The 23,629-nt window shown below is 55.2% G+C and overlaps 1 protein-coding gene and 2 non-coding genes across 3 annotated transcripts; 1 reads left to right on the top strand and 2 right to left on the bottom strand.

The window, feature by feature from the left end:
• Positions 1–990: 990 nt before the first annotated feature.
• LOC136562109 (sodium/nucleoside cotransporter 1-like) lies at positions 991–9,581 on the bottom strand. The gene is made up of 17 exons (XM_066558747.1): positions 9,217–9,581; positions 8,990–9,084; positions 8,554–8,645; positions 7,995–8,184; positions 7,537–7,678; positions 6,685–6,798; positions 6,245–6,322; positions 5,824–5,904; positions 5,407–5,487; positions 5,132–5,257; positions 3,813–3,943; positions 3,458–3,626; positions 3,085–3,282; positions 2,534–2,615; positions 1,946–2,044; positions 1,395–1,506; positions 991–1,301 (listed from the first exon to the last, which is right to left on the bottom strand). Exons 1-17 carry the CDS (start codon positions 9,283–9,285, stop codon positions 1,178–1,180), a joined length of 1,983 nt encoding a protein of 660 aa, XP_066414844.1. The 5' UTR covers positions 9,286–9,581; the 3' UTR covers positions 991–1,177.
• A 3,031-nt stretch (positions 9,582–12,612) lies between these two features.
• Positions 12,613–12,684, top strand: TRNAH-GUG (transfer RNA histidin (anticodon GUG)). The gene has a single exon. It is a non-coding gene; the product is annotated as a tRNA-His (tRNA).
• A 914-nt stretch (positions 12,685–13,598) lies between these two features.
• Positions 13,599–13,670, bottom strand: TRNAH-GUG (transfer RNA histidin (anticodon GUG)). Its single transcript has one exon. It is a non-coding gene; the product is annotated as a tRNA-His (tRNA).
• Positions 13,671–23,629: the final 9,959 nt, after the last annotated feature.

The following is a 23,629-nucleotide window of genomic DNA, read 5'->3' as shown; positions in this document are numbered from 1 at the left end:
TGCAGAGGGTTCCAGCAGTTGCTGCAGGGCTCCTCTGCTGTGGTGTGGGGCTCTGGGGTGTTGGCTGGTTCCAGGGCAGGGTGTTTGCCACTGGTACCAGGAGCTGCATAGGGATGGGATTCTGCACCCCTGCCCTCCCCTGCTTCCCAGGGAAGTCTCCCACCCCGTTGCTGGGTGGCTGCTGAGGGTGGCTGTGCTGCTCTGGATGGTGGCTGGTGCTATGGTAAGGATGCTCTACCTCACATGGGATACCAGGGAGCAGGGCAAAGGGGCGACTTCCCCTCCATACCAGGCTCTGCCTTGGTACGTGGGGGTGTCTATCCCACAGGAATCGCTGCTCCTTGCCCCCTGCCATACATAGACCCTGTATGCCCTAGCCCCACAGCACAATCTGGTGCTCAGCATCACCCCTGGACCCCATCACATGCTGGACTCCTGTGGCAGCTGGCAGTACCCACTCCAAATCCTGCTGCTCCTGGCTCGAGGCAGTGATGGACATGCACAGGAGCTGTCTGCTCCATCACCCTGCAGAGCATCCCCTTCCTCAGGCGTTGCAGGAGGGTGCTGGGTGCCAGCACCCTGCAGGATGGGGTCCCAAGCAGTGGCTCAGTGCAGCCTGGTGGAGGGAAGGGGCTGGGCTGGGGGCGTGGTGTGCTCTGGGCTCCAGGTCCTTTGTCCTTGGGTGACTGTAAGATACCGATGTGCATAACGTGGCTGCGTTGGGACTGGGTGCTCTCGAGTGCAATAAAGCGAGAAGGACTGGCCTGTTCCCTGGCACTGTGGTCCCTCTGGGAGAGCTGCACCCAAGTACAGTGGGTTGGCTTTGTGTTCCATCCATGTCCCGTGGGGGAGAAGAGGGAGGCTGGGGCCAGAGCCCAAGGCTGGCAGCAGACAGTCTGCAGTGGGCTTGGGGTGCAGCCCCAGCAAACAACCTTGTGCTGCATGCAACAGCCATAGTCAGGGGCCAGAAGGGGTCTGAGGGCAAGCACACAAGGGTTGCCATAATTTATTTGGGAGCTGCTCCCTTGTGTCCGCAGGGCCAGCACCTAAGGGTGCAGGTTGCAGGGTGCACGCAGCTGTCTGTCGGCACTGGAGTGCAGACCAGACGCTCAGGTTTCTGTTGGGGTTTTTTCTGCTTTTGGGGATAGGCCTTGTAGGCCCTGGTGCTCCCCCAGTTCTAGAATGCCCATGCACAGGATGTGTGGTTGTAGTGTGCACAGCACTTCTGGAGCCACAGCACGCTCTCTGCCTGCTCAGCCCAGGATCCCGTGAAGGACAGAGTCCCATTCTGAAGCACCGAGCTGGAAGGAGAGACACAGGGTCAGGACAAGCTGCTGCCCCAGCAGCTGGGTCCTTGGGCAGGACCAGATGGCTCTGGGGCCCCTCACACCCACCTGGCAAAGAGCTGCTTACAGCAGGTGTACATGGTGTAGCTGGTCGAGCTGAAGTTGGTGGTGCTGAAGAACATGGTGCAGTCACCCACCTCTGTTGGCACATGGAGGAGACCTGGGGGACAAGGTCTTCTGTTGGGACTTAAGAGGGACCGTGGATCCAAATTCCATACCCCAAGCAAGCTGTGAGCTCTGTACCCCATGCCTGCTCACAAGTTCCACACCCTGACTATACATCCTTGCAAATCCTGTACCTGGGACTGTGCAGGCCCCACCTCACCCCCCAAGACTTCAGGGAGCTCCTTGCCATACTCCAAAAGTTGCCCTTGAAATGTTCCAGCCCAGAAGAGGATGAGGGCCCCAGGAGAGCTGTTGAGCTTGGGCTGCCCTTGGCAGAGCCATGAGGGGAGAGCAGGGTTTGAAGGCTCTGGCAGAGCCATGGGGAGACAGGCCAGCCACCTCCATCCCTAAATGCTGCATTTTTGGGGTCTTCAGCCCTGTGCCCACCCCTCCCTGGATCTCCCTGGCCCTGGTGCCAGTGGGCAGAGACCTACCTGCCAGGCAGGCATTGAGCATGGAGACACACATGCCAGTGAGCAGGGCCCGCAGCACCACAGAGGCAAAGTCACCCTTGCGCTGGGGCGCTATGGAAGCTGTGGGGGCAGAACAGACAGGGGGGGTCAGTCAGATCCTTGCTCCTGCTCTACACCTAATGGGGGACAGATGGGGACATCATGAAAGCCTCCTCAGTCCTGAGTGCCCTGCCCACCCCATCTCCTGCTGTCTGGAGGATGTGGTGATCCCAGCCAGCACCCAGTCTGCTGTCTGTCCGTCCTGGCAGAGCTCTGTGCTCACCCTGCACCCATGGGTGATCCACCAGAGCCCTGAGCACTCCCAGCACTGGAGTCTCTCTGCTCTTTCCCCTGTGTCTGGGTGATACCCAGGCTTGGTGTGCTCTTGCCCATGGGTACAGTGCAAAATCATCCTGGTCGCCTCATGCAAATCCTGTATTTTATCTGGCAGACACCAAACATGGAGGCTTGAGGACAGCAAATTCCTTCTGCCTCAGCTGAGCTCTTGCTCCCTGACCCAGGACCCCACTCCCAGAGTGCCCAGGCACTCAGGGTGTCAGTCACACTCACACAGGGCTCCCAGCGTGATGCCAATGGAGCTGAAGTTGGCGAATCCACAGAGGGCAAAGGTGGTGATGCTCTCGGCTCGCTCCTGGAGGGCACAGCAGCAGGAGATAGTCATGTCTGCCCTGGAGCAGCCCCTGCTGAGCACCACATTGGAACTCCCAGATAGACATGATAGAGAGAAGTCCCCCACCCCAATCCCTTCTCTGTCAGCTATTTCTGGGAGCAAGGATGAAGGCTCTTCCTGGAAGAGGCTGGGCTAGGGGGACAAGGGTCCCTGTAGCACCATGATCAAGGAGCAGGATAAATGGGAAGGGGCTTCACTGACTCTTTCCTCCCACACCCAGCCATTAGCAAAGATCCAAGTCTAACTGGACATAAGTGCCCACCCACTCCCACCTCCATCATCCTTGGTTCAATGATCTTAGAGGACTTTTCCAAACTCAATGGTTCTATGATCCTCTGCCTGCCCACCGCCCTGCCTAGCCAAGTGCCATGCCCCATTCCAACTGGCTCTATCCCTGCCCTGTGCCTGGCAGGGTGGCAGGTGCCCTCACAGATATCCACTGCTTCCGGCTCCCGTCCCACTCCTCCAGGCCCATCAGGCGGTTCTTCTTGTACGTGGCCAGCTTCTGGTACGCCACAAACTCGTTCAGGAAGATCTTGATCCCCAGGAGCTCAGCCACCACCGGTGAGTCTGCCCAGTCTGCCCCCATGAGAAAGGCCAAAGGCATGAGGACATAGGAGCAGATCACCTGGGAAAAGCATCCCAGAAGGGAATGACTCAGAGCTGACCTGCACGGCCGCCAGATTGGACATCTGCTGCCAGCGTTTGCCAAGAACACAGCAAGGGTCTCAGCAGCTCACTGAGGCAGCGGGCAGAGGTGGGGATGGGTGGGGGATGCAGGATCTGCCGGCTCTTGGGGATACCTGGAAGGTAAGACCCTCAATGTCTACCATCTCCCCGAACCAGCGCAGGGCAGCGTTGATGAACTCCAGCACGGCCAGGAAGGCGATGAGGTTGGCCGCAATGTTGGCCACAAGCCCCACGGAGTTGGCAGCCCCACTGCTAGCAGCTTCCAAGATGTTCTGCTCTTCCCTGCATGGAAAAAGACCCCAATGTACTCATCTGGCTGGGCATCCCCCATGCCAGGTCAGCGCCCACTCCATGGATGTGCGCACACCACAGGCTCTCCCAGCCCTGTGTGCCCCAAAGTGCCACCACAGCTTCCCTGCAGGACACGGACACGTGCAGCCCCACTCCAGCCCCTCTGCTCACACTCACCCTCGGGAGATGCGGATGCTTGCTCTGCCCTTGAACTTGGACTCCTCCACTTCAGGGTAGACGAGTTTGGCCATGCCGAGGGCACAGGGCGCAGCCATCACAGAAGCTGCAATCAGTGATGCTGCATCAATCTGCAACGTGCACACCAGAGGCATAGGCACCTCTGCACAGGGCTGCGCCCCATGGCCTGCCACCCCAGGGCATCCCAGCACGTGCCTGGCATCAGCCAGTGACACTCGAGCAGCTTAGGGCTCTCCACTTGCTGAAGGTGGGAAAATTGGGTCTTTTCCCATCTAAGCAGCCGTGCACATGGGGCAGCTTGCCTGCATGGAGGCAATTGCTGGAGCTGCAGCGATTGTAGCCTTGGTGACGTTAATCTCTCCTGCTATTTGACTTAATCATAATGGTTCTTGTCCCTTCCTTGTCCCTTTTTATTGCTATCAGAGCAATATGTTGAATAACACTGTTACCTTCTACCTGCTGATGAAGGGCCAAGCTCCCAGCCTCACCCCTCCCCTGGCAATGTCTCATTTCTCTGACCTTCCACCTTTGGTTCTCCATTTAAGGGCACTAATTAATGTTTAAATAGCAGGAGCTCAGGCAGCAGGTTAAGGGAAAGGTTTGTTCAGAGCACTGATGAACTGGAGAGGGCATCTCTGGAGGCTTGGTGCCAGATGTGCCCAGGCAACGCTGGAGGAGCAGGGATTCTTCCCTTGGGAGAAGAGGAGGGGGCTGGGTATTGCTGTTTCTGTTTAAAAGGGGCTTGGAGGGGAGACACTGCTCAGTGACAGCCAGTGAAAAGGTGAGAATCACAGACACAGTTTCAGTTGAATATAAGGAAAAATTGTTTCTTGTGTCTGAGGCACCTGTGGGGGAAACCAGAGAGGTTGGGGGAATTTCGATCCATAGGATGTTCACCACCAACCTGGACAAGGTCCTGGGCATCCCCTCAGTTGCCATAACCTCAGCTGGCAGGAGGGTGGGTCAGACACCCCCCACCAGAGGGTCTTTCCAAGCTATATTATCCCGTGGTTCTGTGGGATTTGCTCTGCTCGCTGTGCAGGGACACAGGGTAAGAGTCCCATAGCACTGCCTTCTACCTGGCAGGGCTCCAGGGCTCTGGCCAGGCCAGCAAAGGTGGGGTTGGATCAGGTGTCTTTGGGACAAGGTGGGTCTGGACACCCTGCTCTCATCCTGCTTAGGGAAGGGACCATGAGGCACCTGCTGGGGGTCTTCCCTCATCCCCAAGTCCAGGGCAGTTCTTGCATGTCAGTACCCTGTGGCAGGGAGCATGTGGATCCAGCTGCTCGTGCACTCACCCCAAAGGATATGTAGGCACCCATCACGCTGCCTGCGATGGTGGAGAAGCCACCAGTCATCACAGCATGGATTTCTGACAGGGTCATGTCTGCGAGGTACGGGCGGATGAGCAGCGGCGCTTCGCTCTGTGGAGGAGGAGGAGAAAACCCTGCTGTCCTCAGGATGAGGCCATACAGGGCCACAGGTCTCATAGGGAGGGAGAAGACCCTTTCTCCAGGGCAGGCTCAGCTGCAAGCACTGAGGAGCTGGATCTGCTGCCAGACCAGGACCTTACCTGTCCCACAAAAATGTTTCCTGCCACGCTGAGAGTCTCAGTGGCAGTGGTGGCCATTGAGACTTGAAGCACCCAGGAGATCTGAGGAAAGACAAGGCCACTGTGTTGACAGAGGCTCCAGGCACCCTGCCACCATACCCACAAAGCCAGGCACTGTTTGGCCCCTGCATGGAGGTGATCCTGGGAAGCACCCCCAGACCAGGAGGAAACATCAGCTCTAGGGTTCAGGTTTTTAAGCTTTCTGAGAAGGACATGCTAGAAAGACAGGGGTTGTGTCTATCCTTTTAAGCAGGACAAATCACCCCAAATTAGCACCATAATTTTCCTAGGACATCTCTCAGCTGACCATAGTAGACAGAGAAGCCAACAGGTTCTTCTCCTTCCCACTGCCATCCCAGATAAGGAGTGAGGCCCTACCTTGAGAATAACCCACTGCATGACACCAAGGTAGTAGAGGATGGACGTCACACAGCTGAAGAAAACAATGATGGGCAGGCTCTGCAGGCAAGGCACAGGGTTAAAGGAGAGCTGAGCCACACATCCCAGCACCCATGGGCACCAGGCTGGGCATGTTGTGGTACTGCACAGCCAGCCCACACTGCTGGGGTGCCACAACACCCAGCCAGGCTGGCAGGAGGGACAGGGACCAGTGCAAATCCTCCATGGCACTGAGGAAGTCCACAGGTGGATACACAGCTGAGGGAGATCCATCTCTGAGATGGTTGAGCTCTACCACAGCAGATCTGGCTGCATTTAGCTCTGTGCTCTCATGGACCCAACAAAGAGGCAGACCAGAAGAAAACCTCCCCCATGCCCCATTCCCCATTCCTTGACTGACCTGGAAGGCAAAGACTTCTTCAATGAGTGTGTTCCCAAAGACAAAGCTGGAGCCAGCTGTGGTGTAGCCCAGGAAGTACTGCAAGGGAAGAAGTTACACTCCAGGACAGAGAACTCCATCAGGTCCTTCCCTGATATCGCATTCTGCCTAATGAGGGCCTGTGCCCAGTCCCACAGCTCACTTCACTGCACACCAGAGAATGACCCTCTGAGACCTAAGATGGAAATCCTGGTGGGCTGTCCCAAAGGCACAGGGCCCTGATACAGCCTGGAAGGGAGAGCACAGCGAGGGCTCTGGGCTGCTGCAGAAAACCAGGGAAGAGTTGGGTGCCCTCCAGCCCCGAGCACGCAATCCCTGCCATGTCCCCTCCCCATGCCACACTCTGCTTTTCCTGTTAATCTCAGGGTACAGGCACAGGATGGGATGAGTAGATGCAGTACCTGGACCTGGTCTCCCAGCCACTGGAAAGCTTGGGTGCCAGGAGTCGTTCGGAGGACAAAGAGTCCAAGTAAGAACTCCAAACCAAGACCCCAGAAAACAGCTCTCCAGGACACCTGGGGACAAAAAGCAGAACAAGAGCTGAAATGTTTTCAAGGCCTACAGGCTTCCTCCTCTGGTTTCCAACTGCTGCAACAGCAGCACATGACAAACACCACACACTGCCCCAGGGTGAAGGTCATGGGGAGACCAATAAAGTGGTACAGAAACCAACAAACGTGGGTTGGTGACAGAGCCAGAAATGAGTTGGTGAGACTCTGGAACTGGCTGGAACATAACCTGCCAGGCTGACCCAGGTTACAAGCACAAAGACCTTATGATGATTGGTAGCACAGACCTGCTAGATTGAAACTGTTTGTTCAATAACCCTTTGGAGGAGCAGGATGGGGAGACTGCCCAAAGCATTGCAGCAGTTTGGGCTGAAAGCCAGCAGGATTTCAGTCACTTCTGACCAAGGCTCCCAAGGCACCTGAAGCCCAGGTGTGGGTCAGGTGCTGGGTTTCTGGGTCTCATCCACTGTGAGGGACATGGCAGAAAACAGGACAGAGGCATGCAGGGGAGCCCTGGGTTGGGAAATGGGAAGGAAAGCAATGGGACGAAGAGCAGTGAGGTGGCTTTGGGGTCTATCCACCCAACCAGCTCAGCTCCTCAGGCTGCACCCAGCTCTGCCCAGCTCTGCTGGGCTTCTGCTTCCTCCAGAGAAGGGGATACCAGGGGGAACAAAGAGCTTCTCCAGTGCTGGGTGTTCACCTCCTGCAAGGGGCCTGATGGTCAGTCACACCTGAAACACCTACCGCACCGTGGTGCTTGGAGCAGGCAAACAGGAACAGCACCAAAAAGCAGAAACCACCTAATGAGATGAGCTGCTCTGGGTTTCTGCCAGTGTCCAAAACCAGCCACACAATCAGGCCTGCCAGGAGGGCCACCCACAGGAGCCTGCAGAGGAAACCCCAGACTGTCAGCAAGATGATGTCTCTACAGGGAGAGAAGCTCATGAAGAGCAGGAGCCCACTGTGATGGAATTGCCACTGTAAGGTCCATGTATCTGCAGAACCTGGGGCTCAGGCACAAGTGAGGCTGTGAACAGCCATCACTACTGAGGCAGAGCACACAGACATCTCTGCAAAGCTTTTAAGTGGTCCCCAGGCTGGGCCATGCTCACCATTTGCCAGGTGCCAGCATGGCACATGCAGAGCCATGGGAGGGAACCCAGGTGCTGGGAGGGATCTGGCCCTTCCTTCTCCTGACTCACCATTTCAGCCACGGCCAGGCCTTTTGGAAGCACTTCCCAACGGGGCGGAGGAGCAGCAGAACCTTTGCCCCACAGTGCTTCTGGAAGACCCCCCAGCAGATGAAGAAGACAACCACAGCAGTTATCACTACCAAGGCGAGGGCTCGCTGGAAGTTGAGGTAACAGGCCGCAATGAAGTAGCACAGGTAGGCTGGAGAAGGCACATTGGGAGTCAGAAACATCAGGGCTGTAGGATCACGGGTTCATAACTCACTGGGGCCAACCACGAGGTTCATTTCCTCCCAATGTCCTTCCCTGGCCACCCTTGAGGATCCCATCTTTGTGTGAGGAGAGCTTAAGAGCACCACCCCAGCAGGGAGCAGAAGGGGCACAGTAAACCCTTTGGGCAGGTGGAGAAAGGGCAGGGGGACAGTGAGGTGAATGAAGATAGAACTGGGCAGCAGAGGTGGGGCGAGGAGGGGGCAGTGAGGCTGCTGGGAATGGATACAACCTCCACACACTGGACAGTCTGGAGGCACAGCCAGCCAAAGGGGTGGGGATGTGGAGTCTCAGTCCTCACCTACTGCAAGGAGCCCCAGGACAACTCTTCTCAGCACCTTGGCATGAGCCTTGCAGAAATGCTGTGCCTTGGATGCCGGCTGCAGGGCCTTCCTGGGGAGAGTCACATGCCAGAGAAAGGAGAGACGCAGAAGATGGACAGGGAAGATCAGCCCAAGCCAAACCACCCCAAGTGCACCAACCCACCAGAGCCAGCCATGAGCATGGCTCCCACTGGGCACTGCCAAGAGCAGGAGGTGGTACAGGTGGGGCATGCTGAGGAACCCCAGCACGCTCACCATCACCTGCTATGGGGACGGAGACCTGCCAGTGGCACCCTACAGGGCCACACGGAGCCATCAGACACTGTCCCCACCTCAATACCACCCTACTCTGCTCCCAAACCTCTGCCAGGTTTGTCTCTGGCAGAGCCCACACATCTGTGCAGATCATCCCACCTGCAGTAGGAGGAGAATCTCCCTTTCCCTTCTCTTCTCTCCTCTTGGTTCTCGCTGTGTGGACCACCACATTCCTCATAGTGTCTGTTCTCTCCCTGGAAAACATCATTAACTGAGCACTGGGAAGGGAAGGGAAGGGAAGGGAAGGGAAGGGAAGGGAAGGGAAGGGAAGGGAAGGGAAGGGAAGGGAAGGGAAGGGAAGGGAAGGGAAGGGAAGGGGAACTTACCTCGAAGCTGAAAGCTGGGTTATCTGTGCCCTTATCAAGGCTGTCCAGGGTTATCTGGTTTCCTTCCATCTCCAGAAGCTCCTTTGCTTCAGTGTATATGGGAAACCCTGGGAGGGTTTGATGCTGGTTGGGGAGAGCAAAATGGGATCACCTCTGGGAAGCTCAAAGTCCCACTCTGCTTTTCAGTTTTGGGGCTCTGAGAGGAGAGCACCCCTTGCAGTCAGTGTTCAGAGCAGGTCCTGCCCCAGCACATCGAGGGACCATCCTGTGGGGTCATCAGGCCATCGTGCTGGTGGGCTGAATTCTTTGTTCTCCTGTAACTCTAGAGAGGTCTTTGCTGTGCTTCCAAGGGATTATAGGAGAGGACTGTATGCAGCAGGGAGTGCTGGTACTCCCCCTCCAAGTTGGTGACAGTGTTCACCAGCCTCTGTGAGCCTCTTTGTATTGGAATAATACCAATATAGCTGGACAGGACGTGCCTGAGCTTGTCTGGCCCTTGCTGCTGAACCAAATAGCGGCACTGTGGTGTTTTCACCTCAGAGACACTTTTGGCTGGCTGGGTGCTGCTGCTGAGCACGTGGAGGCAGGTCCAGGCACGCAGGAACTCTGGTGGTGGCGGGATGGAGCCTCTGGCAGAGAAGCTTTATGGTGAAGGAAAGGAGTCAGTTCTGATGGAGAGTTTTGATCCAGAGCTTTCTTCTGGCCCGCAGGCCTCGGAATCCAGCAGCAGAACTCCCCAAACTGTGTGGTTGCTGGCTCTTTTAACCCCGGGAAGAGGAGGAGGGAAGGGGTAGGGAGCCACCAACCAGGTACAGGAGAGGAGGTCTTAAGGAACAAAGGACACCTGGATGGCCCAATGTCCCCCCAGGGGTAGAGAGCATCCTTTGAATCTGCCAATCACTCAAACACCCTTCTGGAATTCCAGGATTGACAGACAGTGCTGGGAGGGGTCAGGGAGGGGAAAGGAGAGGTGACTGACACACCCAGCAGGGAATTATCAGGGGAGGGACCAGGTTTCTGAGGTAAACCCTGAAATCACAACACAACACCTTTGCAAGAGGGATTTTTCAAAAAGTATCCTTCATCCTCAAAAGGTCCTGGTTCAACTAAGTAAGATGAGGAAGAAGATGCTTTCATGCTGACAATTAACACAGCGAAGGAACAAGGGGTGGGAATGATTGGTAGTTTGCATAGGGATTTGTCCTAAAAGAGAATCATACTGGGAGAACTGGTCCAGCAAACCCAGAAGAACCAGGGTTATGCCAGGGCAGGAACCCTTGGAGCATCCCATTTGGACACCCACCTGGTTCCCCTACCTGGAGAAGGATGAGGGAAGAGCAGAGAGTCGCAGGCAAGGCAGTGATTGACTGTAGAAGCACTTCTGTGCGAGGACAGAGGCAGTAAGATGTTGTCTTTGCTTTGAGGAGAATTGTAGAGCTCTGTGTGAAGAAGCAGGAGATCACAGGGTCATCGCCAGTTTCTCTCAATGTCCATTGAAGGGAAAGACTCAGCCTCAAATGCAACAGGTGAAGGTGGGGAGTTTTGGAGAACATCCTCCTCATCATGGGACCTCATGGCAACTGGTGGTGGAGTGGCCAGGGCTCCACAGGCTGGCAGAGCCACCACAGGGAACCACTGGAGTGTCCTGGCCCCGTGTGTCCCTGGGTTCATGGCTCCTCAGCAGCAGGGCAGGACCCAGGGCCATGGTGGGAACCCCGGGCCTCCAACATCGCTGGTGCTCCTGGTGCTCAGGGATGTCTCTCCAGGACCCTGGCAGAGATCAGGAGGACCCCCTTCCCCAAGTACATCACCACTCCAAGGACACTCCCCAGTGCCCATGTGGGCTCAGTGACCCCTCCAGGATCTCACGGAGTTCCAGGACCACCCCAGGTTTCTGGCTGTGCCACCATCTCAGGCTCAGTGCCCACCAGGGCTGATGCCACCTCCTTGTCCCCCACCCTGCCAGCCCCAAAATCTCTTGTTTTGGTGCAGTCTCATTGGCTGCTGTCCCCTCGGGAGCGGGACCACATGGACAGGAGATAACGAGGGAAGGAGCAGACGGGTGTCCCCAGTGCCCCCTGCATACCTGTGTCCCTGCTCACTCCTGCTCCCTGCGTCCCCCGCAGGCTCTGGAGCAGCGTGGCCGCGGCACCCCCCGCCCTGTATCCCTCATCCCCCGAGTCCTCACAGCCCCGGTGGCCTCGTGCCCTCCGTGTCCTCAGGGCTCCCCCGCCCTGGCACCGCCGTCCCCCGGCACTCACCCTCAGCCCTGCCGGCCCCGCAGCTCCCGGTCCCGTGTCCGGTTACCCATTAACAGCTCGGTCCAAAGAGCTGGGCTGGGCGCTGCGGCGCCGGGGCCGCCCGGCTCCTCCCGTGGCTCACGCCCGGCTGCCGGGAAGGGCCGGCAGGGAAGCCCAGCGGCGTGGCCGTGCAGGGCACCGTGCCATCCAAAGGAGGGGCAGCCGAGGGACTTTCCCCCTTGGCAAAACGAGCATGCAGGAGAAATATTGAAAGTAGAAATCAAACTTGTACCGCACCCCGGGAAACGCTTCCCAAAGGAAAACAGAGTGCGCCACACGTGGCCTCCAAGGCTTCAGTGGCATGACGCCATGTCCCCTGGTCCCTGAGAAGGACGGGGTGGAAGCCAACAAACACGTTCCCTTGCACTGTGTGTCCAAATCCCCCTTTTCATGCAGGATGATGGGAATCCTATGCCCAGGTTTGTGCGCTCTGCTGGTAGCTCCTCTCTTTGTTTGCACAGGGAGCGGTGATGTGGCTCCGAGGGTGCCAAAGCGAGGTTGGCAGGAGTCAGTTCAGGCATTGGTGATTAGCGATGCCACGGGGCAGTCAGGGCACCAGGTGCCGCACGCTGCCCGTAAACAAAGCGCTCTCCGTGCCAGGTCGCGCCTTCTCCCCGCGGGTTCGGCCAATGCAATCCCGCTAGAGCTGCCCAGGGTTGGGCAGCGAGGGCGGCAGGGCGCAGGGCAGCGTGTGGGTGACAAAGGGAGAAAGCGTGAAAGCGGCGGCTGCGACGCTGGGCTGAGCGGCCTCAGCGCGCCTCAGCGAGGTCCCCCAGCCCGCATGTGGCACTCGCAGCACGCCCAGAGGCAGCCCCGGTGTGACACGGGACAGGCAGAGGCAGCCCCGGTGTGTCACTGACGGCGCACCCAGAGGCAGCCCTGCGTATGACACTCACGGGACATTCAGAGCCAGCCTGGTGTGTTGTGTCACTCCCGGTTGACGCAGAGGCAGCCCCGCTGTGCCAGGGGACAGCCGGCCCCGGCCCCGCTCCGCCACTCCCGCCTCACCCTCACCCGGCCCTGCCCCGGCGCACGTCAGCGCCCTCAGACACAACACCCGCCGCGCCGAGCCGCTCGCACAGAGCCCCGGTAGCGCGCCGTGATCGTATAGTGGTTAGTACTCTGCGTTGTGGCCGCAGCAACCTCGGTTCGAATCCGAGTCACGGCATCGCCCGGCGGTACCACGGCACACGGGCTCTCATTTTTGACGTTTTCCCCCTCAACAGCCGCATAGGTCTATTTCATAATTTTAGTTTGTTGTTCTCGCTTATTATTTTGAACTTACTTAATTTTATTATTTCAAATTTATTTCAATTTTTAAAATTAGTTTATTTATTTTCATTTTATTCTATTTCATCTGTTTAACATAACTTAATTTTCACTTTCGTTTTTAATTTTTACTCTTTTATTCTTATGCTTAATAATATTTTCTTTAATTTTCTTCTTTTCTATTTTTAATTTTTATTTCTTTATTTACCTTTATGTTATCAATTGTTATATTTCGTTTCGTTTTTTCTATTATATTTTATTTTAATAGTTCATTTTATTTTAATAGTTCATTTCCTATTATTTTAAATTTCATTATGTAGTTATTTTTTTAATATTTATTTTTATTTTACTTTATCTAGTGGTACAATTTATATATATATATATATATATATATTATTTTAACATAATTTTTCAATTCTATTTTTATTTCAATTTTACTCTTACTTTGTACCTCAGTCTCTCCTCTCCTCTCCTCTCCTCTCCTCTCCTCTCCTCTCCTCTCCTCTCCTCTCCTCTCCTCATTTTCGTGTATTTTAAAATTTAATTTTATAATTTAATTTATTATTTCTACTTTTATGTTCTTTTTTTCATCTTATGTTATTTTCTTGTTTTCAGTCCCTCCGCTCCTTCTCTCCCCGGCGCTAGCGGACTCCCCCGCGCCGGGCCCAGCTCAACCCCGCAGCCCCGCCGGCAACCGACAGAAAAAAGAAAGAAAAATGAAATATTGGCGCGACGTGACAAAGAACCAGAGCACGCGGCGGCAGAGCAGAAAAGTCAAAAAGAGAGCCCGTGTGCCGTGGTACCGCCGGGCGATGCCGTGACTCGGATTCGAACCGAGGTTGCTGCGGCCACAACGCAGAGTACTAACCACTATACGATCACGGCGCGCTACCGGGGCTCTGTGCGAGCGGCTCGGCGCGGCGGGTGTTGTGTCTGAGGGCGCTGACGCGCGCCGGGGCGGGGCCGGGTGAGGGTGAGGCGGGAGCGGCGGAGCGGGCACAGCGGGGCTGCCTCTGCGTCAACCGGGAGTGCCGCACCGGGGCTGCCTCTGCGTGAACAGTGTCACACCGGGGCGGCCTCTGGGCGCTCCCGCTCCGCCTCCCGGGCGCAGCTCCGGGGCTCCGTCCCGTGTTCCCCGTGCGGGGCCGGGGCGCTGGTGAAGGGTCCCGGGCCGAGGCCCCGGAGCTCTCACGGCCCTCACCCACTCCCTGGCCCCAGCCCCGAGCCTCGCTCCGTGTCTGACCCCATTGCGGCGCTCACCCCCTCACCTTTATCCTCTGCTCTCGGCCCAGCTCCCTGCTCTGACCCTGAGCCTGACCCTTCCCCTCATCCCAGCCCTCCGTATCCTAGGGTAACCCCGTTCCCTCAGCTGCAACCTCACCTCTCACTCCCCTGCGTATTTCTCAGGGAGTAAAATTTCTCCCAACCACAGGATTAATGACTACTGGGCACGGAGGGATGGGAAAAAAGAGAGGGACTAAGGATTTTATGCCCCTGAAACATCTAAAGGTATCAGTCTGTGCTGGACTCCTTGTTTCTCCTGCTCGAGCACATATCAATACCTAATGGCTCTGCTCTCCCACTGCTGCTGCTTTCCTGCTCCCTGTACTAAAGGTTCTTTCATTTTCACAGATATGCAAAGAATTCCAAACACCTGGGATCAAAAAGAATTCCTGACATAAAATATTTTAGACTTATCACAGCATGACTCATTCCTTCTGAAGAGCTGGAGCTGATCACAGAAACATCAGCTCCTTCACATGGGATGAGCTCAGCGAGTGTCATACACACACATACACCTCCCCTGGGAGGGGGTACAGGGAGTGGCAGGGGACTCCTACAATGCTGCTGGCCATGTCCCTGCACCCCATCCTCCTGGTGTATCTGCTGCAGCTGGAAAATCTTACATCTACAATGGTCTTCCTGAGGCTTGGGGCAAACTGGAGAAATGCCCTGTGTGCCTTGATTACTCTGTGAAGTAATTGCTCCTGCCACTCTGAGCTCATCTTGCTCACAACCAGCCCAAGAGAGCTCAGAGTGGTGGAGGAAGACAGAATGGTTTTTTGTACCCTCCCTTTGTCTATGACCACCTCGTCCTGTCCTCAGCAGTTTGCTGGTGTGCACCAGTGGTCCTTCAGCAATGCTGGGATCCTTTGCAGTGGGAGATGCTCTCCCATGTCAAACTGGCTGGCCAGGAGATGCTGAAGGGGTATCTGAATGATCTGAGTGTCCACGTGCTACTGTCCTGCTCCAGTCCCACCTTTCTCCCTCTCTTGACCACGCGCTAAGATCCCAGTCCGTGCCTCTAATGGGGCTGCAGGGACACTGCTTTTGTTCATCTGTGTCCAGCCCTGTCCCCATCTGTGTCCTTATGCTGGAACAAAGCAGGTGCAGCGAGATAGGTGGTTCTCCTCCCATGCCCGAGGAGTTTGACACTATCATCATCCCCTTGACTGCACTGAGGACACAAATCCAACCAACAGACCCCTGCAGGACAGATGTAGCTGAGCTGTAGAGGTGGGATCACTGCAACCTCTGAATCCCAATTCATGAGCTTGTGAAGGGAAGAAGTCCCTGGGCTGCCTTGTGCCTGGTCTCTTGTCCCTTCCTCCACAGTGGCACCATGCCATGAGCTGGGCCATGTCCCTGGTGAAGGGATAAGCCCAGCTCCATGTTAGTCTGGACAGCTGCTGTGTTGGGCAGGGCAGGGTGGTGGGACCCACGGGAGATATTGGGGCACGCTCTGGCAGGACATGCTGTCCATGGCTGGTGGGGACAGAGAACCCACAGAGGCACAGACAATGACCAGGAGATTGCTCCTTGGGGATTTGCATGGGCAGGCAGAGTGGGACCCCTGAGGCTGGTGTCACCATGGCTTTATCCCAGCTCCCAGCCTGGCAGGATGCAGAGCCCATGTTTGGGTGGGTAGGTGGATGCTGGGCACTGCTCACACAGGGCACACAGTGTGGGCTCCTTGGTGGCCTGGAGGAGGAAGTGGAGCCTGTGATTTGGCTTCTTGGCAGATGTTTCTAGAATGTGGAAGTTGACAGAATTACAATGACCTCAGCTGCTGGAACAGGCATGGTTGAGATAACACTGCAGCCATCCAGGAGAGTCAGCCAAACATGGAAGTAAGCAGGGAGGTGCAAAAGGACCAGAGATAAGGTATGGGGTGTGGATGAGAAGGAGGAGGCGAGAAACTGCTGCCACCCATCGCTGGCATCAGTGCTGGCCTGTCCCAGCAACTTTCTGCTGTAGGCTGCCCTCCCCACAGAACTGGGATGTGAGCACTCCTAAGGGAACCTTGCCTGGTTGTCAGGGCCCCAACCACCCTTTGCCACGTGCTTTTTGGTCCAGATGGTTTGGGCCTGCCAGGATGAAGGAAAAGAGATGAGCTTGTGGGAGCACTGAGAGCCCCATCTGTCTGCTGGGTAACCTGATCCCTTTGGGATGCTCAGCACCCAGCCAGGATGGCTGCTCCAGGCTCTTCCCACCCTGCTCTGCCTCTCAGTGTCTTTTCTCTGAGCCCTCTGATGCCTGTGGGTTGCATTCAGTGGGATTTAAAGGTGCCTGGAATGTCAAAACACCAGTGCAGCCAGACAGAGAGTGCTGCTGCACCCAGACATTGCCACTCTGTGGCACAAATATAAATCTTGCAGCTGGCAGAGGGACAAGGGAAATTCATCACTGCACGGCTGTCTAGGCTGCTCTGCCCCTCGAGCAGCCTCCCCAGCTGCTCCCTCACTGGGGCAGCCCCTGGTCTCCTTGCCCAGCCTCAGGAAGGCAGGTGGGAGGCAGAGGAATCCCCACCACCTCCTCTTTTTCTCACAGATTGCTAAAGCAGCCCCAGGAGCAGCGCTGGTGCTAGGGAGGCAGGATGGATCTGAGGAGGTGCTCTGTGTTTTACTGGTGATGGAAAAGCAGAAGTGCAGGCCAGTGCTGTCCTCTCTGGCTATTCAGAGGCCACTAATCCAACTTGGAAATTGCTCTGCTGTGGAAATCCCACCTTCCTTCCTAAGGAAATCAGAGCAACTCTACCATCATGCCCAGAATCCCATAGGCACTGCTGGGGCAGAGCTGGATGCTGGGCAGGAGCAGGGAAAGGTTCTGGGGCTGGGACAATTTGAAGGTGAAGGTTTGTATGGGTTTTAGGAGTGAAGGACAAAACACCTGAACTGGGAGACAATTGCCATCAACCTGACCTCATACTGTCCTCACCATCCTCTTCTAGGGCCACAAAGATGTTCTGAGGGCTGGAGCTCCTCTGCTCTGGAGCCAGGCTGGGAGAAGTAAGGGGCTTAACCTGGAGAAGGCTCCAAGGAGACCTCAGAGCCCCTTCCAGTGCCTAAAGGGGCTCCAGGAGAGCTGGAGAGGGGCTTTGGATAAAGCCTGGAGTAACAAGACAAGGGGGAATGGCTTCCCACTGCCAGAGGGCAGGGTTAGATGGGATATTGGGGAGGAATTCTTGGCTGAGAGGGTTGTGAGGCCCTGGCACAGGTTGCCCAGAGAGGCTGTGGCTTCCCCATCCCTGGAAGTGTTCCAGGCTAGGCTGGACAGGTCTTGGAGCAACCTGGGATAGTGGAAGGTGTCCCTGCCCATGGCAGGGGGTGGATTGAGATGAGCTTTAAGGTCTCTTCTGACCCAAACCACCATTCTGTGATTGTAGCTCATGAAACATGCCCTGAGGACTGAATGAGAACAACTTGAGCATCCCTTGACAGGAGTGTTCAGCTGTGATGCTCTCCAGAGGCTTTATGAGCCCACGACAGCACATGAGGTGGTCCTGGTTCTTCCAAAGCCTGAACTTCAAAGGATATTTTCCAGTCTGCCAGCAAGAAAACTGGAAGGGAAGGCAAACAGGATCTAACAGAAAGATTGTCTGCTTGGTTGTATTTTGACATGCCCTTGCCTGGCTCCAATGCTCAGAAATGAAAGAAAATGCTACCCAAAATGTATGGAGCAGGGATTTATCAAAGCTGTCCTGTCCAAAACCCAGGGAGCACAGCTCAGAGCAGCCTCTTGAGCTCTTCCCTGGTGTGTCCAGCATCCAGCTGAAGATGGAATGTGAGGAAAGTGTCCCAGGGGAGAAGCAGCCATCCTGCAGCCCTAAATAAATGCTGTCACATGTCTGTGTGTGCCCTGCCTGATTCCAGCTGCCAGCCCCAGCTCTCACTCTGCCTTTGTCTGTGCACAGCAGGAGCCTCCTCCAGCTGCAGGGATTTATGGCCTGCACACAGCCACCTCTTAACCCAGGCTTGTGCTGCTGAATGGCCAGAAGACAGGCCACCATGAGCTGCCAGGCAGCCTGCCAGCCCTCACCTCCCCACTTCTTGCACTCATCTCTGAATTCACCTTCATTTTCTGCCTCTCAGCCCTTTCAGAGAAATTGGGCTGGTGGCAATTGCAATTGATCCCCTCTCTGTGGGAGCAATGGCCACTGTTTTGCTCTTGTGCACTGAGCCCATCTTCCTGACAGCTGATGACAGCCCTATTAAGAGATATAAGGAGATACCAGGGTGGGTGTTGCCCACAGGCAACATAAAGCTGTCTGGAGAAGGACCCAGCTGTGAGAGCATGGCTGTGGCTGCTGGATTAATCAAACCCACCATTAACCCCTTCCCGGGGCACTGAGGTCCCCTGGCAGCCCCACAGCACAGCCCCCACCAGCACATGGCTCTGATTGAGCTGCAAATGCTCCAGCTCCTCAGTTTGCTCAGCCTCAGATCGATGAGGGCAGGCAGCTCCAATCAATTCCACTTTACCACTTGCTATTGAGTTCAGATCCATGCTCTCACAGCTGGTCCCATTTCCTTCATTCATTCAGAGGAGGGATTCAGGCATTTTATCCCAGCTGGATGCTGTTTTGTCCTTGCAGGATCAAACCCTTTGGTAAGAGCAAATAAAAGCCAAAAATGGAGGGCCAGCAATGAAAGGACTGAATTTGTGCTGTGGTTGAAGGCCCAAGAGCATCCACCTGGCTGTCAGAGTGTGGAAGTGGGTGGCTGGATGAGGCCATGCAATTTGCATGATATAACTGAGCTGTTGCCACCAAGCCAGCATCTGTCATGAGGTTTTCCTGTCATAATCCTGGGTTTGTTCCAGGAAAGCTCCTGTGTCTTGCTTCCCCTGTCCCCAGGAGACCTGAGTGGGGAGAATTCAGCTCTCTGGCACTTGAGCCCACACTCAATGATTTTGCAAATAAAACAAAAAAAAAGCAAAAAACAAAAACCAAAAAACAAAAAACCCAACAAAAAAAACCACCAAAAAAACCAAACAAAAAAACCCCAAAAAACCAAAAACAAAAAAGAAATCAAAGAGTTTGCATAATGACTGCTTGGAAATTTCCCTCAAACTTTGCATTTGTCAGTTAAAGAAGTGTTCCCCCCCCTCTGGGTGTCAATCCTGCAGTCATTTTTCTCTCCTCTCTTGTCACCCAGCTCTCTCACTGGCCTGTCTCCAGGATGCTGCACCTGAACCTGTGGAAATGAAGTTCCCCAGTGCTCTCCACACCTCTTCAAAGTGTTAATGAGATGATGGACCACATACAGAGCAGCTGTGACACTCGGGGTGCTGATGTGCAGAGGCTGTCAGTGCAGAGAGCAGAGGCAGGGACCAGGTCGAGGTGATGACCAATGGATCTGGCTCCAAACTGGCAGATGTCTTTCAGCAAGTTGTCATCTCTTCTTTTGGTCAATTAGCATTGCCTCAATTATACTATCAACTGCATAACAGAAAGGCTGGAAAGCTGCAAAAAGTGCCTGCAGAAATTTGCTCCATTTGGTAAAGACACATGCTTTGTGCATATCCTGCCCAGGCTTTGATGGTCTCCTGGTGCAAATGTGTAGCAACACTTCCCCTGGACACCATCCCTGCCTCTAAAATCTCACAAGTCTCCTTTGTGCTAGTCCTTGTATTTAATATGTATTTATGGATTTTTTTCTGTGGATTCGTGTGCTCTTGTTCCTAAACCACGTAGCATCTGCAGCAGCCCCTGGCAGAGAGGGCCCCTGTGTGCTGAGTCTCCTCCTTGTGTTATCACTGTTCTTTCAGCCTCTCCCACCTCCCCCTGCTGTGCAGATCTCTGCTCTGTGATCCCAGCTGTCTCCTTCCTGTGCCAAAGAGCCCTGGTCCTTCAGGGACCCCATGTGCAGAGACCTTGGATCCTCCTGCTGCCCTTCTGTGCACATTTTCCAGCTCTGCTGTATCCTTGGAAAAGGGGGACCAGAAATGCATGTAGACTGGTACTGGCTAGGGAATAGTGATATCTCTGATTTCATCTCTCCTTTTTCCTGATCCTTCCTATCAGCTTGACAGAGAGTCTTTGAGGTTTTGACTTTTGCTGAGGGGACAGTTTCACAGACTGTCAGAGCTCCCAGTCTCAGAACTCATCACTGTGGACAAGAGCCTGGGCTTGGTTTCCCCATGTGTGTCACTTCCCTAACACTGGCTTTTGTCTCATTTTATTGTCAGCTTCCTAAGCCTCTCAAAGTCCTCCTGCAATGCTTACCATGCATCCACAATTTCCAGAATAATTCAATATTATTGCAGATTCTGCCGTTGACCTCATCTTGTCAAAAGATCTGCGTGTGGAAATGCAGGGACTTCTGCTGGATCACCTCAGGGGCCTGCTGGCTTTTTCCAAGAAAGCACTAACTGTGGAAAAGAGAAATTCACTGCAAGAGAGCTGTATCAACTCTTCCCCAATATGTCATATTTATCCATCTGTTCCCTAACGATGCCAGTTTCCTCCTCCGTATGCCAATTTTTGTTCATTTGCAGAGAACAGATGTGTCATTTATCAGCCTGGGACTCCCTGGCTGCCTCCCAGGAAGCAATTCTGGTGCCACAGTTGCCACCTTCCAGTCCTCACGTCCCCTGCTGTACCCAGGGCCCGGAGATGGTTCGGCTGTCACCCAGCAGATGTGACATTCTCTTGGTCCCTGCTGTGCTGCACAAGGGGGTGGATGTGGGTTGCTCCTGGGGAGGAAAGGAGCAGGCACATATCCACTCCAAATCTCCTGCAAATGGCTTTTGTTTGAAGCTGTGGAAGAAGCAGCTGGAGATTCCAGGAGCTGCAGGCTTCCCTGCAAGCCAGGGTCGATGCTGGCATCAGGGGAAGGAGTGGACCCAGCACCTGACTCAAGTGACACGTGGGCAAGTGTGAGCCTCAGCCCCCACATTACCTGGGGTGAGTCAGCCGGGAGTGTGCAGGGGCAGGGACTCTGAGTCACAGGAAGCTGCTGCTGCCTGCCTGGGGGACGCTGCGCTGTGTCCGCACCACCCCAGGATAAAGCGGAGGGGAAGCTTTGCCATGATCCATGGCACCATCCCTCCTCAGCCCAGCTGTGGAAGCTGCTGTGTGCTGCTCTTGGCCAAACAGGGCTCCTGTCCCCAGCTGGGCGTGAGCACCACGACCACTTCAGGCAGCAGAAGCAGCTCCTCAGGCCCCGGAGGATGGATGAGGATGCACACAGCTCTCTGCTGGGCTAGCAGCAGCCCGGAAGACATTACCTGGATTTTTCTTCCTGGTGCATGCTCTGACCTGTCTGGATTTACCCAGGCAAAGAGCTCCTTTGGTAAGAGGAAGGGCAATGCTGTCAGCAGCAGCCTGGAGATCTCAGCAAAAAGCTCCTGGACTCTTCAGAGGTGGAGAACAGGGTGGGAGCAGATTCCAGTGCAGAGGACCAGCCCTGCATCCTTGCACACAACTGCAGGAAGCCCTTCTGCCTCCCCTGTTCCCATGGTCCATCAGAGTGAACCACAAATCACTTCTGCACAGCCATGGGTTGTTATATTCCTACCTGAGGACTGTGTGCAGCTTCATAGCCATCCTTCCCTCCTTCCTGGGGGCTCCATGGGCTGTGGGCAGTGCCAGCAGCAGGCAGCCCCCAGGGCTGCACATCCTACCTGGGGATGCATGAGAGAGAAGCTAAAATGTGGAGTCTGGCACGCAAGCGGTGCAGCCTGTGCTCCCCTATCCTCTCCCATCTGCCAGTCCCTAGAGCACCCCATGACAGCCATCTGTCACAGTGACCCCCAGGCAGAGTGGCATCACAGCCACCACTGTGGTGCTGGGGTCAGTCTCTGCAGTGCAGCCATCAAACCTGGGTCCCGACAGGAATAAGGTAGGGAGAGTGCAAACACTTGGGATTGGAGCAGCACCAGCTGCAGCACGAGCTGCAGACAGATTCTGGCTTTGGCAGGAGAATGTAGAAATCTGCCACTGCTCCTCCAAACCTGAAGTGAGCCACTGTGAAGAGAATGATGTCACCAGCCTCTCGTCGTGACTGCAGAATAGAATATGAGCAGCCTGTGCCAGGCCTTGCAGGTGGTAAGGTCATTTGGTCTCCTTCTGGAGCTCCTTAAAGCTCCCCAAGCACAGAGGAGTCTCTGGGGGCTCTCACCTCAGCTGTGCTCTCTCCACCTGCTGCCTGTGCTGCTGCCTGGGTGGTTTGGCCAAGGGGAAGCCAACATCCAGGGGAAGCTCGAATCTGAGGGCTCGGCTGAGTCCAGGGACTTTGATGCCCCTCCAAGCTCTGCTGAAGCCTGAGGTGAGAAGGTGATCCCTCAGAGGCACAGATCAGGGAACAGGGCTACATTGGGCCAGCCTGGAAGAGAAACAGGCCCAGCAAATGGTGAGGAGGTGCTGGGGTCCTGCATGGGCATGGACCACAGACCTTTGTCAAACCCCAGCGTGGCCCTGGCACAGCTGCCTCTCCAAGGAGGGAGCAATGTGAAGGATGTGCCAGGACTGGATAAGAAGGAAGAACCTATGCAATTCCTCTAATATGGTGGTATTTAAAAAAACCAAACACCACCACAAAGCTAGATCCCTCCTCAGTCCCCTCTCTGGAGACACTGAGCGTGTGTTTTCCAGGCCTGAGGATTTAACAAGAGCCATCTCCAACAGCTGTTGCTGAACATCCTCCTTGGTTACTAATAGAGGGTGGAAGTGCTTTCAATCTCAAGTGCCATTAGCCCTGCTTCCTTCCAAATGCTGGACAGGCAAATTTATTGAGAATCTCTGCCTTTTCTGCATTTTAATAAGTCTCTTCATCTCCATTTGAGAGCCTGGGAACGAGGTCTGCTGCTAGACTGCTGCAAACACTGCCTGGTGATCACTTTGTTCCTGAAAGTGCTTTTTCTCCTGCTGCCTTTTGCATCTTGCAATCCCCATGCTTTGAAATTTCCAGGGCTGTTTTCTGGGTTTCATGGCTTTCTTCTCCCTTTGGAGGAAGCTCCCGTGGCGTCCAGTTGGACCTGGCAAATTTGGATGGGTTTCTCAAGCCGGTGTGTGCTCAAGGAAGCAGGAAATCTGGGACTCAGTGGGCTCTCTGGGCACATGTTGGGCATGTACCATGCCAGGCTGGCACACGAAGCTCAGTTCCTTGGCAGCCCCATCCTCACTGTCCCTCCTGCACAGGGCTGGTAGGAAAGTGGTCACCATGAGATACTTCTCTCCCCAGCTAGGCACCCTGAGAGCAAGATGCCAGCATCTGTCCCCACACTGTGCAGGACCACGGCTCATGGTGTGAGGACACGCAGGGACACACTGTGGCACCTGCCCCTGCTCCCTGTGAGCTTCACAGCTTGCAGTGGGACCTCTGTGGGTGTCCTGCTCTTGGAGCACCTGGCCCTTTTCTTTCTTCATGGCCTTCGGGGGATTCAGCTTGTGAACCTGGAAGCAGGTTTGGGTGATGGTGTGTATTTAGGAAGGGATGGGAAGGATTTGGGGGCATAGGTCTGGAGACTGGGCTGCTGGGGCATTGGAGAGGATGGGGAGATGTCTCAGTGGTGGGTGAGCTGCCGGCTGGTGATGGCTGTGTCCAGGGGGAGCACTCAGA

The sequence above is a fragment of the Molothrus aeneus genome, chromosome 13 (genome assembly GCF_037042795.1).
Source record: "Molothrus aeneus isolate 106 chromosome 13, BPBGC_Maene_1.0, whole genome shotgun sequence".
Lineage (NCBI taxonomy): Eukaryota > Metazoa > Chordata > Aves > Passeriformes > Icteridae > Molothrus > Molothrus aeneus.
The sequence above is the reverse complement of the archived record's forward strand: the minus strand, read 5'-3'. Positions and strand labels throughout refer to the sequence as shown.

Excerpts from the sequence above, each read along its gene's own strand:
- LOC136562109 (XM_066558747.1), bottom strand. The coding sequence starts at position 9,285 with ATGGAAGGAAACCAGATAACCCTGGACAGCCTTGATAAGGGCACAGAT. Across the intron at positions 8,646-8,989 it reads AGATTCTCCTCCTACTGCAG|GAAGGCCCTGCAGCCGGCAT; the intron begins GTGGGATGATCT and ends GACTCTCCCCAG. Across the intron at positions 6,323-6,684 it reads GGCTGGGAGACCAGGTCCAG|TACTTCCTGGGCTACACCAC; the intron begins GTACTGCATCTA and ends CTTCCCTTGCAG.